Source organism: Malaclemys terrapin, chromosome 18 (assembly GCF_027887155.1).
Source record: "Malaclemys terrapin pileata isolate rMalTer1 chromosome 18, rMalTer1.hap1, whole genome shotgun sequence".
Taxonomy (NCBI): Eukaryota; Metazoa; Chordata; order Testudines; family Emydidae; genus Malaclemys; species Malaclemys terrapin.
Window position 1 is genome coordinate 10,373,440 of NC_071522.1, and position 14,874 is coordinate 10,388,313.

Genomic DNA, 14,874 nt, shown 5'->3' on the forward strand with positions numbered 1-14,874 from the left:
TCAAGCTGCTTGTGTTGCGAAACAAGCTTCCCTAAGCTCAGAGCAATCCAAACAGGACGCTGGTGCAAAATCCACAAAGCAGGTGGTTGATTTGTTTTGAGCTTCATGAGAAATGCAGAGGCACTGGGAAAATGTGTGCCAAATGCACAATGCGAAAAGACATTTGAAGCATGTAAAGGAAAGTATTAGTTCAACTGCCTGAGACACTCACATCCAATTGAAGTTCAGGGGCACTTGGATGATTAACACCTGTGTGCTAATCAATGCTAGAATTTTCACAAGAGCTTGTGTGTCTTAACCCACCTCTGACTCCTCTTCTGACCTGGTTTACACCATTGGTATTTCCCCTTCTTTGCACTAGTGTGAAGTAGAAGAATCCGCAGCTTTTAGGCAGCATCATCTGTTAAACAAATCCCCGAACTCTGCTTGGATTCAACACAACAAAATTAAACTTCTTAGTAAACTACTTTGCACATTTTTATTTTATTTAAAAGAGGTTTAATTAATGGACTAGGACTGGAAGACATTACCAAAAAACCCTTGTGAAAGATGCATTGTAGTCATTTATTGAATGTTTTCCAGGGGGAGCAAGTTCTTTTGGATCAGAGATGCCTCCTGCTTTGTACATTCCCTCCCCCCCACCCCAAAGTTACAAATCCCCACTATGCAGTACAGGAACCCAAGGGTAAAGAGCACAGTGATAGCACTTGTTTTCCCAGGTCATCAAAAAAGCAATGCAAATTAGCATAGTACTGGTGCTGACAAAGAGACCGGACTCCTTGGGCAGCACGATATGGTTTTGGACTAGCAATCATCTCTCACTGTAGGTCTTCATTTACGTGGAAAAGGACATTCAACTCTGTCGGCATACCATGACCTGCAGTGGGGGTATCACCTCTTTGCCTTGGGACTGCACCGGCAGGAAGCATGCTGTATTTAAGGGGGGCAGGCAGAAGCAAGAAGGAAAAAAAGTCAATATTGTTCATTCATTGGCATCTGCCATGTCAGTAACATCCATTGCCTGCAATGGAAGTTCTGCTGGGAGCGATCTCAACCCAGCATGCAAAAAAAAAAAACCAAAACCCAAAACAAGACATTATCCCTAGCGTTAAGTGCTATGGGATTTTTAGTATTCTTTCAGCCAAAGGGAAAAATGCCTAGTAATTTTAAGTTGTGTAAAGACACATGATTCAAACCTGTAGAAGTTTGCCGATTACCTTACAATTAAAAGATGATTAACTTCTGATGCTCATTCAAATGTGTATTAAAGCGGCTGCTGGAAAAAGGGCAAACTCCCCTCCCCCAGGCTATTCCAACAGAGGCCAGGTTTAACTCTTCTGCAAACTGCATTTGTACAGTCCACTTTAATGCCAACACTGATCTAGGAGAGGCACTGGGATTTTCCATTGTAAATGGATTAATGACAGGTACTTTTTTAAAATTTCGTTTTAAACCCTTACTCCTTGGATGCAATTTCCTAAGTTACTCAGGGTCAAGCAGAGAGCACAGGGGCTGCACAATGACCTATGGATCGTGAAATCAGAATGTAAACAGTATGAAAATCCCACGGCCACTCGGACCTGAACAACAAAAGAGAGGCTACAGGACCCAAATGGCTATATCCTAATGTAGCAAAACGCAGTACCTTTCCCCTCACTCTTCACAGGTTTCAAGCAGTTAGACAAACCAATATGGCTGCTTTTCCCCCCCTTAGAGCAGCAACTAATAAAACAGTATCGTTTGGCTTGGAATCCAGGTTTCGAGCTAGAACTGAGCACGAGGATGGGTGTTCTTGCAAAACAGTGTCCCTTAGTCAACATAAAATGACCTGAGAAATGTCCTACCTCCAGACCATTCATTTGGAATTCAGATATATGTACAAAGTCGAAATGGACTGATGACACACACACACACACACACGCGTGGCACACACACACACATACCCCCCCCAGCCGTGACAGCCACTGGCTGTGCTCACCTAGGGTGTTCTCTCGCATGCTGCTGCATCCTGGCCACCTTTCCCCCTTCGCGTGGCGGACACGAGCGCAGTCAGATTCTAGTTCTCAACTTAGTTCTTTGCATTGTGTATTAATTGTACCAGTGCAATAACATTGTCAAAAAAAAAAGGAGAAGCTGCCCCAGGGGAGTCCAAGACCCTGGTTCAGATTCAGAAAAAGGGGAGGGTTTAAAATTTTTTTTTTTTTTTTTTTTTTTTTTTAAAGCGAGGTACACTTTAAGCAGAGCTCTGTGCTGGGGGGACCTCAGCAGAAGGCATGCTCAGCTCAGCCTCTCTCTCCTCGGAGACGGCGTCTTCTGCTTCCAGCTGTTCGCTGCTCTTCACGGCCTCTTGGAGCTGCTGGCGTCGCTGCACCTCTGCTTTAAGGTTCTCCAAGTCCTTTTGGCTAGGGAGGGAGGGAAGCAGAAAGGGGGGGGGCCTGTATTACAGCCGCTTCAGGAACGCGAGACGAGGAGGCTGAACATTGTTGGGGAAGCCTCTGGGATTTACCAGCAGCTCTTGAGCCGAGTGCCAGGACAGAGTGTCTTGGCTACTGCAGTCTGGCCGGGCTCAGCTCACTGCTCAGCATGGAGGATTGGGGAAGGATGGGAAGGGATATAAATACCCTGGGCCTTTCCAAGGCTGGATCATTGCATTGGATTTTGTAATTGCCTCACTGGACTAGTCCTGTAGGGCAACAGCTCAAATCCTTCCCAGCCCTGAACTGGCCCATCAGTTTGCTCCCATCCAATTATCTCGACAGTGACTTCTTGTAAACTTCCGTATAGATTTATACCAGACACTTACAGGCCCTGCTACCTCATCAGTGCCAGATTAATAATCCCTGGGGCACAGAGATTTGCAGGGGCAAATTGATTTTTCCCTCCAACAGCCATGCAGTGGGGCACTGGGACGAGACCAGGGAAGAAGCCCGCTGACGCACGTAACACTCTACCTGAGTGGAATGAAGAGAATTCCATTGATAATGTTGAGCTGCTCCAGCACGCTCGCCATACTGGGAGCGGTGAACTAGGGTTAAAAATAAATAAATCCAGTCAGTCATTTGTAAGCCACCCTAACGAGCAGAGAGACCTCAGCATTGACTCACTTGATAATACTTCCTTACCTCCTAGGGGGGCGGAAGGATAAATCAGGTGCACCCGGTACATTTGAACTGCACCTAGTGCAACGGGGCCAATCTTAGTACTACTGTAGTAAACCTGATTAACAGTGCAATGCTGGAGGCTACAGAAATGCCCATGTAGACAGGAGAGATGGGAGACAGAGCAGGGCAATAGGACGGACTAGCTATATCAATTCTGGGACCAATTACATGGGGGCTTTTTAATTTCAGGGAGTAAGGAAAGATTAAACTTTATGGTCTCTTGGATTTGAGCCATTCCCTCAGAATTTGACAGGAGGGTGGGAATGGGGGCTGGAGGGGGGAGGGGATTAGCCTTGGTATATCTAAGGATTTGCCTTAGTCCCTGGCCTGAGAGCATCACCTAATTCGAATTGCGTCCATAATCTTGCTCAAGATGTTTCATTTTAATCTCTCCAATGCTGTAGCTGAAAAAGGAGTGGGAAAGCCACCAGCGATCTGGAAAGCACAGAGCTGCGGGGCTGTCGACACAAACGTGTTCCTCTCATCCTCAGTGGTTCAGTGCCTCTGCAGAACCAGTGGTGGGAGCAGCCAGGAACCCAGCAGTACAGTAGTTACTGCACAGCCAGTCCCAAATAGCATTCGCCGTGTGTGTTTGGGCTTTTCCCAGTCACAGCATGAGAACGTCGCACCCGCAAGGTGCGCGTACAGATAAGAGCAGCTGGTTTTGGAACCAGACTCTTCACACGTTAATTCCTGCAGTGCTGACGGTTGGGCATGGCCCTGCTAGGATATGATATGCCGTCCAGCCTCCTGTCAGGCTAGCTCCGCCAACACAGTTAGGCTGAACGTTTATTTATGTGGTGCTTGCTTTCCATGGATCTCAAAACGCTTTGCAAAGACCAGGGACCATTTTACAGAGGAAACGGAGACACCAAGACGCCTACAGTCAGAGTGACTCAGTGGCAGAGTCAGAACTAAGGCGTTCCAGGCTCCCAGACGCATTTTCAGCGAGTGCCTGATTCTTTTGTATGGATTTTTCCAGCTGGGACTGACCATGTTGCAGAGCAAATCACTCAACCTCCTAAGTTTAGGGGAGATCAGAAGCCAGCAGGTTCCTAGGCCTTTCTTGCAGTTATCTGACCATGAAACCTCCTGAAAAATTCAAAGCCAACAGCATGTGTGTCACCTCGGTGCATGAACTAGTGTTACAAATGAAGGTTTCAAAGAGTCCATTTGAAAAAGGCACCCTGCGGTATCGGGTGCTTTCCAACTAGCCCATTTCTGCAAACCTACAAACCAAGACCCCTGAGTTTCTCTTGGGGGCAAAAGAAAGTCTTAACTATGAGGTTATGGGTAAGGAATCCAGAAGAACATTGCTAAGCAGGTGGGGTTTTACAATCCAAAGGTTGCACTTGGTCCCTTCTGTTTTGGAAGATCCCACCTGCCAAAGAAACCCTGTGCAAGTAAAATGGGGAATACCGGTAGAGTGGGTAATAGCTCCCAAACCAGGAGAAACAAAGTTCACCAATCACAACTGTTACTGCGGCAAATACCCAGACTGCCCTAATGCATGCAAGTTACCTTAAGTGGCATAATGTTAGCATTGGATCCATTCTTGTAGATCTCATTCATTGTGCGTTGAAGAGCTACTGCCTGCTGAGTCAGGTATTTCAAGTACTCGGAGCTTTCTTTGGTCTTTTCGTGGTGTTCTCCAAGCTGGCCAGAAATAGTAATAAAAAAAAAAATTATATCAGAACAAACCCCGAACTCTGCCTGAATCACAGCATCGAAATGGTTATTTGAGACCGTGTAAGATTTCACCTATTGAAACCCACTGGGACTGGATTGTGTCTCACCGTAGAAGGAGTGTGGATGACCTGGTATAAAATGCAACCCTGCCTACAGGCAGCTGCTTATCAAAGCTGTGCGCTTGCATCAAGTAGATGCATGTTCTCGCTCAGGTTTAGAGAGGTTTCCTCCACCAGGCCGAGCATGTTGTCAAGGAGAGCGAGCTCAATCAATTGCCTGGCTTCTTTGTCAAACAGGTTTGCCCGAACACGTGGGCAGGTTTGCTGCGTCTCAGTGAGTTCTGCAAGCAAGAGACTCCCCCCGGCCCAGGACTGGTTTGTGTGTTAGATTTGGAAGGGCGTTATCGAGAGTGAGAAGTGCACTCTGAATCTTGCCACTGCTTTCTCAGATCTTAGTGTTCTGCAGCAGCGATGAAGCCTGGAGGTGTTTCAGGCAGACTGACGGGAGACCTTGTGGCAATACTAGGAAAGACTAGCTTTCTAAAGGCACGTGGCAAGACAATCACCTCCTAACAGTCTAGGAGGAGTTCTCCACCAGCTGTTCGTATGAACAAGCCTCCCCCACGTTGTAAGATGCAGGACGGTTTCAGCACAGGGGCTTCACACTGGAAAGCCGAATGGGGGAAGCGAAGCAAGCATAGGCCACTGACCTGATTTTTGTAGATTGTGTAGCCTTCCTTTTCATGCTGTAGAGCTGATCGGAATTCTGCTTTACTCTCGTACACTCGGGCTACCAAGTGATGGCTGCAATGGAAAGGAAGAGACGTGGATCTAGCTTTAATGAACGCATGGTCAATCAAGGGAGAAAGAGTTCTTCTCTGCTGCAAAGAGGTGCATGCAATGCTCAGTGCTAAGAAGACAAGAACAGCCATACGGGTCAGATCAATGGTCCATCTAGCCCAACACTGTGGCCAATGCCACAAAAGGAATTAACAGAACAAGGCAATCATCAAGTGATCGATCCCATCATCCAGTCCCAGCATCTGGCAGTCAGGCTTAAGGACACCTAGAGCATGGGGCTGCATTTCTGACCATCTTGGCTAATAGCCAGTAATGGATCTATCCACCATGACCATAGCTAATTCTTTTTTTTAAGTTTTCATCTTCCCATCATCCCCTGGCAAGGAGTTCCACAGGTTGACTGAATAAGTACTTCCTTTTGTTTTAAATCTGCTGCTACCTCACCATCTCAGCTCAAGGGATGACCAGGGTCAAAGGAGGCGGCAGTGTTAATGGTTACCTTCTCTCTGGTTAACTCTTCAGATTTATTCCATTCTAGGTTAGGAAATTACGCCTAAAACCTAGCAAAAGTAGATCAAAACCTCATCACTCCAGCCAGAGAAGAAAAGTCACCTCAGACTGGACTTGAGATGTTGATTTTTTGGTCACTTTCTGCTGCTTGGCAACAGGAAGCTTGTTTTCTGTTAAATGCCAGTTGTACGTTACGTGCTCAGCACTTCCAGATAATGCTGAAGGCCATGAGAATATCTAAGTGGTGAGGCTTCTCTCCCAGCCAGGTAATTAGAATAAGAGGAAGCAACCCAGGGTCCTCCCCTTTCTAAAAGGGCATTTTGTTTTATTGGAAAGCGAACACGGGAATCTCTTAATTAGCCAGCCCTGAGTCAGAATCTTACAAGAAAGACAACTGGCAGCAATAGCGACAGCAACAGCTGCTGATCCAAGTCACCTGGTTGTTCTCCAGTTGGGAGAGTCACCTTGGCTTGATCTCAGCAGCGCGAACATTCTTGGAATGGAAAAAGCTTTCTACATTTGGCTTCATTATTCTAAGGGAAGTTCTGGATCTCAAGGCACATCCTAGTCCCATGGAGGCATGCAGGAAGATGTTCTCTGCAGAATTTGTATCCATCAATTGTTGGAAAACAAATCAGACTCGTGTGGGTGCGTCAGAAGATTTCTCTTCACCCTGACGAAGTGCAGATGGCTGCAGCGTGGGGGTGGCAATTCCGAGTGGGACAATGCCCACTGGCCAGTTTTTCAAGGGAGATGTCTGTAGGATCTGATCCTAAGAGGTGCCGAATGCTCTCAGCACCCAGTGGAGTCACAAAAAAACACTTCATAGGATCAAGTCCTTAACGTTGAAAGACAAACACAAACGATCTCTGTCTCTAAGCTAGTTCAGCAAGAACCAACCACCAGGGGCTTTCCATCATCTCAGTCCCAAAAGTACTGATGATATTTACCCCTCTCCTCCCAGCCTTTACTGTTTGCATTCTTACACAGTAAGCAGGGATCTTACTATGTTTGTGGACAACACCTAGTACCTATTGTGGTAGGTCCTACATGTAAATAATTCTAGACCCAGGATTCTCAACCTTTCGAAGTAGCTATCCCAGACTCAGACGAATCAAGCATCACTGCCTTCCAACTGAACTGGGCGGTCGAGCTCACATTGCAGCAGTCATAAATGGTTGGGGGAAAAGAACGATGTGAAAGAATGGAGGCTTGCACACAGCTGACCAGGGACAGCACTCATAAGCCAGAGTGGGGCCCAATCCCAGATGCGACGAGGGTAGATTCGCAGTCCGACTTTCCTATACAGTGTCACACCCCCCCAAACACAAACTTCAATCCATTTCCCCAGACCGCGGCGCCGTACCTCAGTGCAACCTTCAGAGACTTGGAGCCGTGATACTTGGAGTTGATCGCCAGAGCATTCTCCAGGAATCGGAGGGACAGGTCGTATTCCATAACCCCATGAAGCACCAAACCAATATTGTTCTAAGGGCAATCACCATACACAGGTCAGAGAACAAGAGGGAGTTTCAAAAGGTGACTCCTGACTAAGCCTTTCTAGCTAAAGACACAGAGAAATTTGTGGGCCTGTTATTTTTATTAGCTCTTTGTCGAGGGCCCCACAGAGATCAGGGCCCCGTTGCACTAGGCACTGTGCACACACAACTAGAGACAAACTGTGCTCCAAAGAGCTCTGAGCACGGCAGACAGAGGGGTGAGAATGGAAGTACCCGCATTTTACGTACAGGCAGGTTAAGTGACTTGCCCAAGGTCACACAGGAAGTCTATGGCAGAGCTGGGAACTGACCCCACATCTCCTGAGTCCTAGTCCAGTGCCTTAGCCACAAGACCACCCTTCCTCTCTACAGAGCTACTATCTATGCATCAGCAAGCTTGTTCCTTCCCCCCATAGTGGGAAAGTAGGAGCAATAACGCACGTTGGAAGGGATGGAGAGACATTTGCCTATTGACGGGATTAAAATAAGCGAACAAGCTTCACAGAGCCTAGACAAGGAGTTTACTCAGAAAGATCACTTACGTCTAAGAGTGCCATTTCTGGGTGGTCTTCTCCAAATACCAACAGCATGAGGTAGCGTGCGCGGTATAGTAAGTTTAATGCTGTGGAGAGTTGGCTGTTGGCAAAGCAATACAAAGCAAGGTGCATCTACAGTATAAGAAAAACATTCAAAGGTTAAAAATGTGGCATCAGATCCTCAGTACAAATAAACCAGTCTCCCTCCCACCTGCCCCCCTTTTGTTTGGGGGCACTGAGAAAGGCACTGCCTTTAAGAATAAAAATAATTCAGGTTATAACCATTACTCATCTATTAGTCAACTTAAAAAAGCCTGATATGCCGTGTGAGATATAGCGCTAAGATACGGCTGTGTTATATTATATCTATATATATATATATATATATATATATATATATAGATAGGAGGTTTAGGTTGGATATTAGGAAAAACTTTTTCACTAGGAGGGTGGTGAAGCACTGGAATGGGTTGCCTAGGGAGGTGATGGAATCTCCTTCCTTAGAGGTTTTTAAGGTCAGGTTTGACAAAGCCCTGGCTGGGATGATTTAGTTGGGAATTGGTCCTGCTTTGAGCAGGGGGTTGGACTAGATGACCTCCTGAGGTCCCTTCCAACCCTGATATTCTATGATTCTATGTCAGTAGCTTCAGAAGGTATTTCAAAGTTGACCAGCATGTATAATATCCCAACCGTTACACAGAATTTTACAAAATTGGGATTGGGGAGGGGGACTATCTATCTATCTATATACATACATATATATATACACACACACACACACACACTTTTTATATATAGATAATATAAATATCTGGCAAACCAGAGCAAAAAAGTGTCTCACACACGGCAAGACAAATATAAATCAGAAAAAACAAGACTTTTGTATTATCTTATGGTTGAGCTATTCATTTACATCATCGTAAGCCTTGGTGACATTTCAGTGTGAGCAACTGCAGGATTGGATTTTCGGAGAGAAGCTTTGAATACAGCCTTCTACAGAACGACAGGGCCACACTGACAACGGGAGGTTAGTGGGGAAGAATCCATTTCAATCTCTCTCTTCCCGTCATTGCTATAAGTGGGGTTTTTTTTGCGTGCATATAAAGTATTAGCTTAAGGGCCTGCTTTTCAGGACTTCACTTTTAACGCTTAGGATTCAGTGCCGCCTTGAATGAACAGAGAGACTCACTTTTCCACACATCTTGTTCCTAGCAATAAGACACCTAAAGAAAAGAAATGCCCCCAAGAAAGCGTGCAGCATGGGAACAACAGGTTTACCAAGAGACTGCTTTACAAAGTTAAGGAGGCTGCAGCTGTTTTGCAAATGTGGGCATAAATGTAAGTCGCACAGACATCAGGGGCGAACGCTCCATGCACTGTTCTCTCTTTATACTCACGTATTCTTGGATTGTGTTGGGATGCTCAATGCCCAGGACCCTCTCACTCATTAGCACCGCTTTCTGTTGATTACTTAAGGCCTATGAAAGAATAGCAAACAGGAGGATGTAGCAAATTCTGAGGCTTACGTCTCAAGAGATACTTGGGTGGGAGCAGAAGAGAAGAAGGTGTCTTCGTTTCCAGCCTCTCTCTCAAGAAACGAAAGATGTTCAGCAACAGTTTCCATTCATTTTTGGACTTCAGCAAGAGAAATGCCTTCCAGCAACTCACTGAGAAGTCTGGGTGAGTTGTGCCAGGGCACAGCTAGGTTTGCCTCTTGGTAACTCTTCTGCCTTGGCAAGTGGGAGACCCAGATTTCATTTCCATTGGGAGTCAAAGGATATGCTATTCTCTGTTCCTGGGGTGCACTCTGATAGCCCAAACCTGAAGGGCTGTTAATCCCAACACTCCTCAGCCCAAATGAGCCAGCAAGCAGGTCATTGCTGGGGAGGAGGACACATGTTCTGGGTACTAGATAAGAGAGCCTTCAATAGGAGACAAGGAGAAACCAATGACCTCCAGTGAGGACTACGGGTAAGGTAACAGAATCCAAGTGGGCTTCTCATCAGGATGCCCACCTCTACAGTGGTGAAAGCTACACAGAGTGCTGGCCACATGGCCCTTTGGCTAGCTAGCTAAGATAGTGCTGGCCACATAGCCCTTTGGCTAGCTAGCTAAGATAGCCATAAAGGGAGAAAGGGGAAACCCACTGATGCAAATGATTTTGTTTCCTTAAATAAAATTTAATGCTTCGGTCACTGCTTTTCCAAGAGAGGCTAATGAACCCGTAAATCACTCTTATGCAGTAGGGAAACAGGTGTTCTACCCATTCCAGAGACAGGAAAACAGACAGGTGTACGTGGCCAGAGACAAGACTGGAATGAGAACCCAGGAGACCTGGCCCCAGGCCTGTTCTCACATCCACTTCTCAGCTCAACTATCCTGCTCATTCTGCAGTTATCACAGAGTCGTTAAACTGAAGGCACAAAGGGCAGACGGGAGGGGGAGAAAACAGTTACCGCTGACCAACCAGGACATTTCTTAGGGAAGCGGCAGACGGGTTGAGTGTACCTCTGAGTAGTCTCCCATGATATAGTTGAGGCGAGCCAGCAGCCGAAGGCAGGCACAGATTTCCACATGCATAGCACCGTACACATTGTTAAACAAGTTTAAGGCTTCATTGATGAGCTCACAGCCCTCCTTCAAGAAACCTACAAAAACCCATAGGAAATGTTAGAACATAAGAATGGCCAAACTGGATCAGACTAAAGGTCCATCCAGCCCAGTATCCTGTCTACCGACAGTGACCAATGCCAGGTGCCCAGGAGGGAGTGAACCTAACAGGTAATGATCAAGTGATCTCTCTCCTGCCATCCATCACCACCCTCTGACAAACAGAGGCTAGGGACACCATTCCTTACCCATCCTGGCTAATAGCCATTGATGGACTTAACCTCCATGAATTTATCCAGTTCTCTTTTAAACCCTGTTATAGGTCTAGCCTTCACAACCTCCTCAGGCAAGGAGTTCCACAGGTTGACTGTGCGCCGTGTGAAGAAGAACTTCCTTTTATTTGTTTTAAACCTGCTGCCCATTCATTTCATTTGGTGGCCCTTAGTTCTTATATTATGGGAACAAGTAAATAACTTTTCCTTATTCACTTTCTCCACACCACTATAATATATTATAAAATCACGATTCTTATTAAGTGTTAACCTGGGACCTCAATTTCCTTTTCCTGTAACTATAGAGCAGAGAGAAGACTGGGGAACTTCCTTTGCTGAATCTCTGGGCTACTGTATTACCCATAAGCAATGAGAAAACATAACTCCTAATGCCACAGGAAGAACAAGCATCATCCATAAAGAGGGAGGTCTAGACGGCTCAGGGAAGTAGTAATGGGACACACAGTTCTCTACCATTAGGATACCAGTTCATGTTATGATTCTGCCTTTTCCTTGTTTTTGGTAAAATCTAAAATTTCTCTCTCTAAGGGTAGGTCTACACTTACCTCCGGACCCGGAGGTAAGCAATCAATCTTCTGGGATCGATTTATCACGTCTTGTCTAGATGCGATAAATCGATCCCGGAAGTGCTCGCCGTCGACGCCGGTACTCCAGCTCGGCGAGAGGAGTACGCGGCATCGACAGGGGAGCCTGCCTGCCGTGTCTGGACCCGTGGTAAGTTCGAACTAAGGTACTTCGAATTCAGCTACGTTATTAACGTAGCTGAATTTGCGTACCTTAGTTCGAAATGAGGGGTTAGTGTGGACCAGGCCTCAGAGAGAAGTTAATTCACCCATCTAATCCCGATCTGGGTCCTGTGAACCTATGCTAGATTTCAGAGATCCGACAGTGGTTTAATAGTTTGTGTGCGGTGAGATGGAGATCTCAGTGCCCTTCCTAGAGGTCATGAAACCCTTGTTGGTAGTTTCCACTGCGGGACTGCTTTATGACTGGGTGTGGAGACTGTATTTTCCTCTCCTCTCTAGAGGGTGTCCCCCTAGAACAGAGTTAAGGGGTAATGATTGACACAGGGCAGCCTGCACTGTGGCTAGACAAGGTCAGGACACAAAGCAGCGTTCATAAGAGGCGGCACATGTACCTTGCTGGACCTTTGCTTGCCCGCTCTGGAAGAAGTGGAAAGCATCCGAAGCTTTGGGGTTTACGTGCTTCACGACCGGGAAGATGTTGAGAATATCCTCCTCTGTGAAGGTGGGTTTGTGCCGGTTATCAAAGTTATACTCTTTCAACAGGATCTGAAGGAACCAAACAAACAAAGCCGACATCTTTCAGCTACTTTCCTCCCTCTCAAAGCCCTTCATGGACATCTGGGGCAAATGTAACCCTCAGTGGCGCTTGTGTGACCCCACTGAAGTCCAAAAGGGGCTACCTGGATGTAATTGAGGACAGAATCAGGCCTCCCAGGACGCTGTGCAACCAGTTGCGCAGCAGGCAAATGTCTCCATTTCCCAGACAGGCAACACTGAGGCCCAGAGATGTTAAGGAGTTTGCCCACGGTCACATAGCACGTTGGTGGCAGAGCTAGAAATAGAATCCAGCCGCTCTCAGCCCTAACAACAAAATCACACTCCTTTCCATACTGCAGAATCTAGAGGGGAGTCAAATTCCTCCAGTTCCAAACAAGACAGGCCAGCAGCTTTAGTTGCCAGGTCAGAGACAGACAGACAGACGGGAGAATCAGGGGAAGCGTTAATGCACACACTGCTAGCTGCCCTTTGGATTTTGTTTTTACATTGGTTTATGTATGAAGATGTGGGGACAGTGTCTTGAAAGAGGGCCATGGTGGAGGTCTGTCATGGAAGGCTGACTCATTGTATGCCTATATTAAACCCCTGCAGCAAACCAACCCCTGTTTCATTGTAGGAGCATGCTGGAGGTGCTGAGCTCTGGGTTGTGCCAGCACTTGCATTATGAACCCTGATGTGCAGAGATTTATAGCCTACGATAAGGTGCCATCTGAGCTGAATCTTGGCACAAAAAATCTACAAACGGGAGCCATTTGTTTTCAGTAAAGAGGACAGCATCGTCCTGCTTTGTAAGGCAGAAGATAAGCCTATTCCCCCTAAGAGCAGTGGTTTCACTTTGTATTGTGCAGGGCCATTTGGCCCGCACCAGAGACAGGACTAGACAAAGGACTTAGACTGGAGCAGACCAATCTTCTTCTATATAGCATGTTTACCCTTAATGCAACTACACAAAATCCCTTTGCGGGGCTAGAACTGGCATTTCAGCACTAAATCTGTGGGAGGAATGAAGGGCCAGGGGTGGGAATCATCTTTTGAAAGACCTTGTGGTCTGAATCAACATATGTCCCCTCTTAGTAAATTTCCCCATTGGAGAAAGTGATTAAGGAAAGCCGGAGGACTTGGCTCTCACCTGGATTCCAGTTTTGAGTGAGATCTCACGTAGGAGGGTGATTTTCTGGAGGTTACACACCTCCGCTGCTTGGTCAACATTCTCACTGCAAAAAAGCGAGGCGAGAGCTTGGGGTAAGTTTATACTCAAAAGTGTCCACCTAGGGCGTGCCTGAACCCTCCTCCCGGTATAGTTAGGCACTAATCCACAAAGAAGGTGCAACCAAACTACATCAGCAAGCAAGGAGCTTTCCTGGCCCAGAATGCTGGGTGTACACCAATGCTCCTTACTTCAGTCCTACGTGCATCTTTTCCCCTCCCCCGCCTTACGCGTTAGCGATAGGGCTGCTGGATTCAATCTTTTCCTTATTTGTACTAAAATCTTAAGTTTCTCTGATGCCAGAGAGAAAAGTCATAATTAGATGGTTGAATTCATGGTTAAATCTTGTGTGCGGAGTGTTTTGTTTTGGGAAAAAAAAAAACTTTTATTCATTCGTAATATCCGTTAAGTGTTTTACTCCTCTTACATCACTGGCAACCTCTTCATTTCAGAGTCTGGCTGAGATCTGTCCTTGTTTTAGGAACATCCACAGATTTCACGCCCGCCTGACTCCTGGCCATGAAATCTCTACTCCCCTCTCTGCCTGTCTCGGGCTGGATTCTTGTCCCCACATCTAGCCTTCACACTATCGCCTCTGCAGCTTGTGCCGTCTGAATCAACCTTCTGGGATATCTCTGCCGCATGAATTTGATCTCATTTAAAATTTCACCAGTAATCCTAATTCAACCCTCCCCTGCCCCACCACCACATCTGCCTCGGTTTCTCTCCATCTGCTACTTAAGCCTTTTTAAAGTCTGCTTCCAATGCTTAAGGGATTTTATAAACAATACCGGCACCCTTCGCAATAACGCTACTGATGAAAAAGGAAGGGAAAGTGACGATAATTCATTCTATTTACCATTCAAGATGAAAATCAAAGTAGTTCTTTGCCTCAGAACAAATATTCTTCCAAAGCTCCTGAGGGGTCATGCTGGCCCAGGCAGTGTTATCAGCATTTCCAAGGTTCCTGTTTTTCCTTTTCTTATTCTTCTTCTTAGAGACCAGCTCATCAGCAGGGAGATGGGCAACTGGATTCAGGAAGGAGCTTAGAAAGCAATTGAGGAAGTGACTGATGGCTGCCGATAAGCCAGACAACTCCACGCCCTGTAGCAAAATACTGTAAGTCAATTGTGGAACCTTCTCTGCATTACACATGCAGCAGTCTGACCCAACTCTAATGGAAATCCAGTCCCATCTGTACAGCAAATATCATCGTGGTGCCCGACAGAGATAGAGGGAAGGTCTGCCAGGATGGCGTGTCTCAG

At 46.4% G+C, this 14,874-nt stretch overlaps 1 protein-coding gene across 2 annotated transcripts in view; it reads right to left on the bottom strand.

Moving 5' to 3' along the window:
* Positions 1–464: 464 nt before the first annotated feature.
* Positions 465–14,874, bottom strand: part of CLUH (clustered mitochondria homolog) — a 55,318-nt gene continuing 40,908 nt past the window's right edge. For both annotated transcript variants that reach the window (XM_054008172.1, XM_054008171.1), the window contains exons 16-26: positions 14,469–14,713; positions 13,532–13,616; positions 12,237–12,390; positions 10,704–10,843; positions 9,593–9,673; positions 8,202–8,327; positions 7,527–7,648; positions 5,560–5,653; positions 4,683–4,817; positions 2,952–3,025; positions 465–2,402 (exon numbers count right to left, since the gene is read on the bottom strand). In XM_054008172.1, the coding sequence (XP_053864147.1) occupies positions 2,234–2,402; positions 2,952–3,025; positions 4,683–4,817; positions 5,560–5,653; positions 7,527–7,648; positions 8,202–8,327; positions 9,593–9,673; positions 10,704–10,843; positions 12,237–12,390; positions 13,532–13,616; positions 14,469–14,713 (1,425 nt within the window). In that variant the 3' untranslated portion in view covers positions 465–2,233. The remainder of the gene's footprint in view (positions 2,403–2,951; positions 3,026–4,682; positions 4,818–5,559; positions 5,654–7,526; positions 7,649–8,201; positions 8,328–9,592; positions 9,674–10,703; positions 10,844–12,236; positions 12,391–13,531; positions 13,617–14,468; positions 14,714–14,874) is intronic.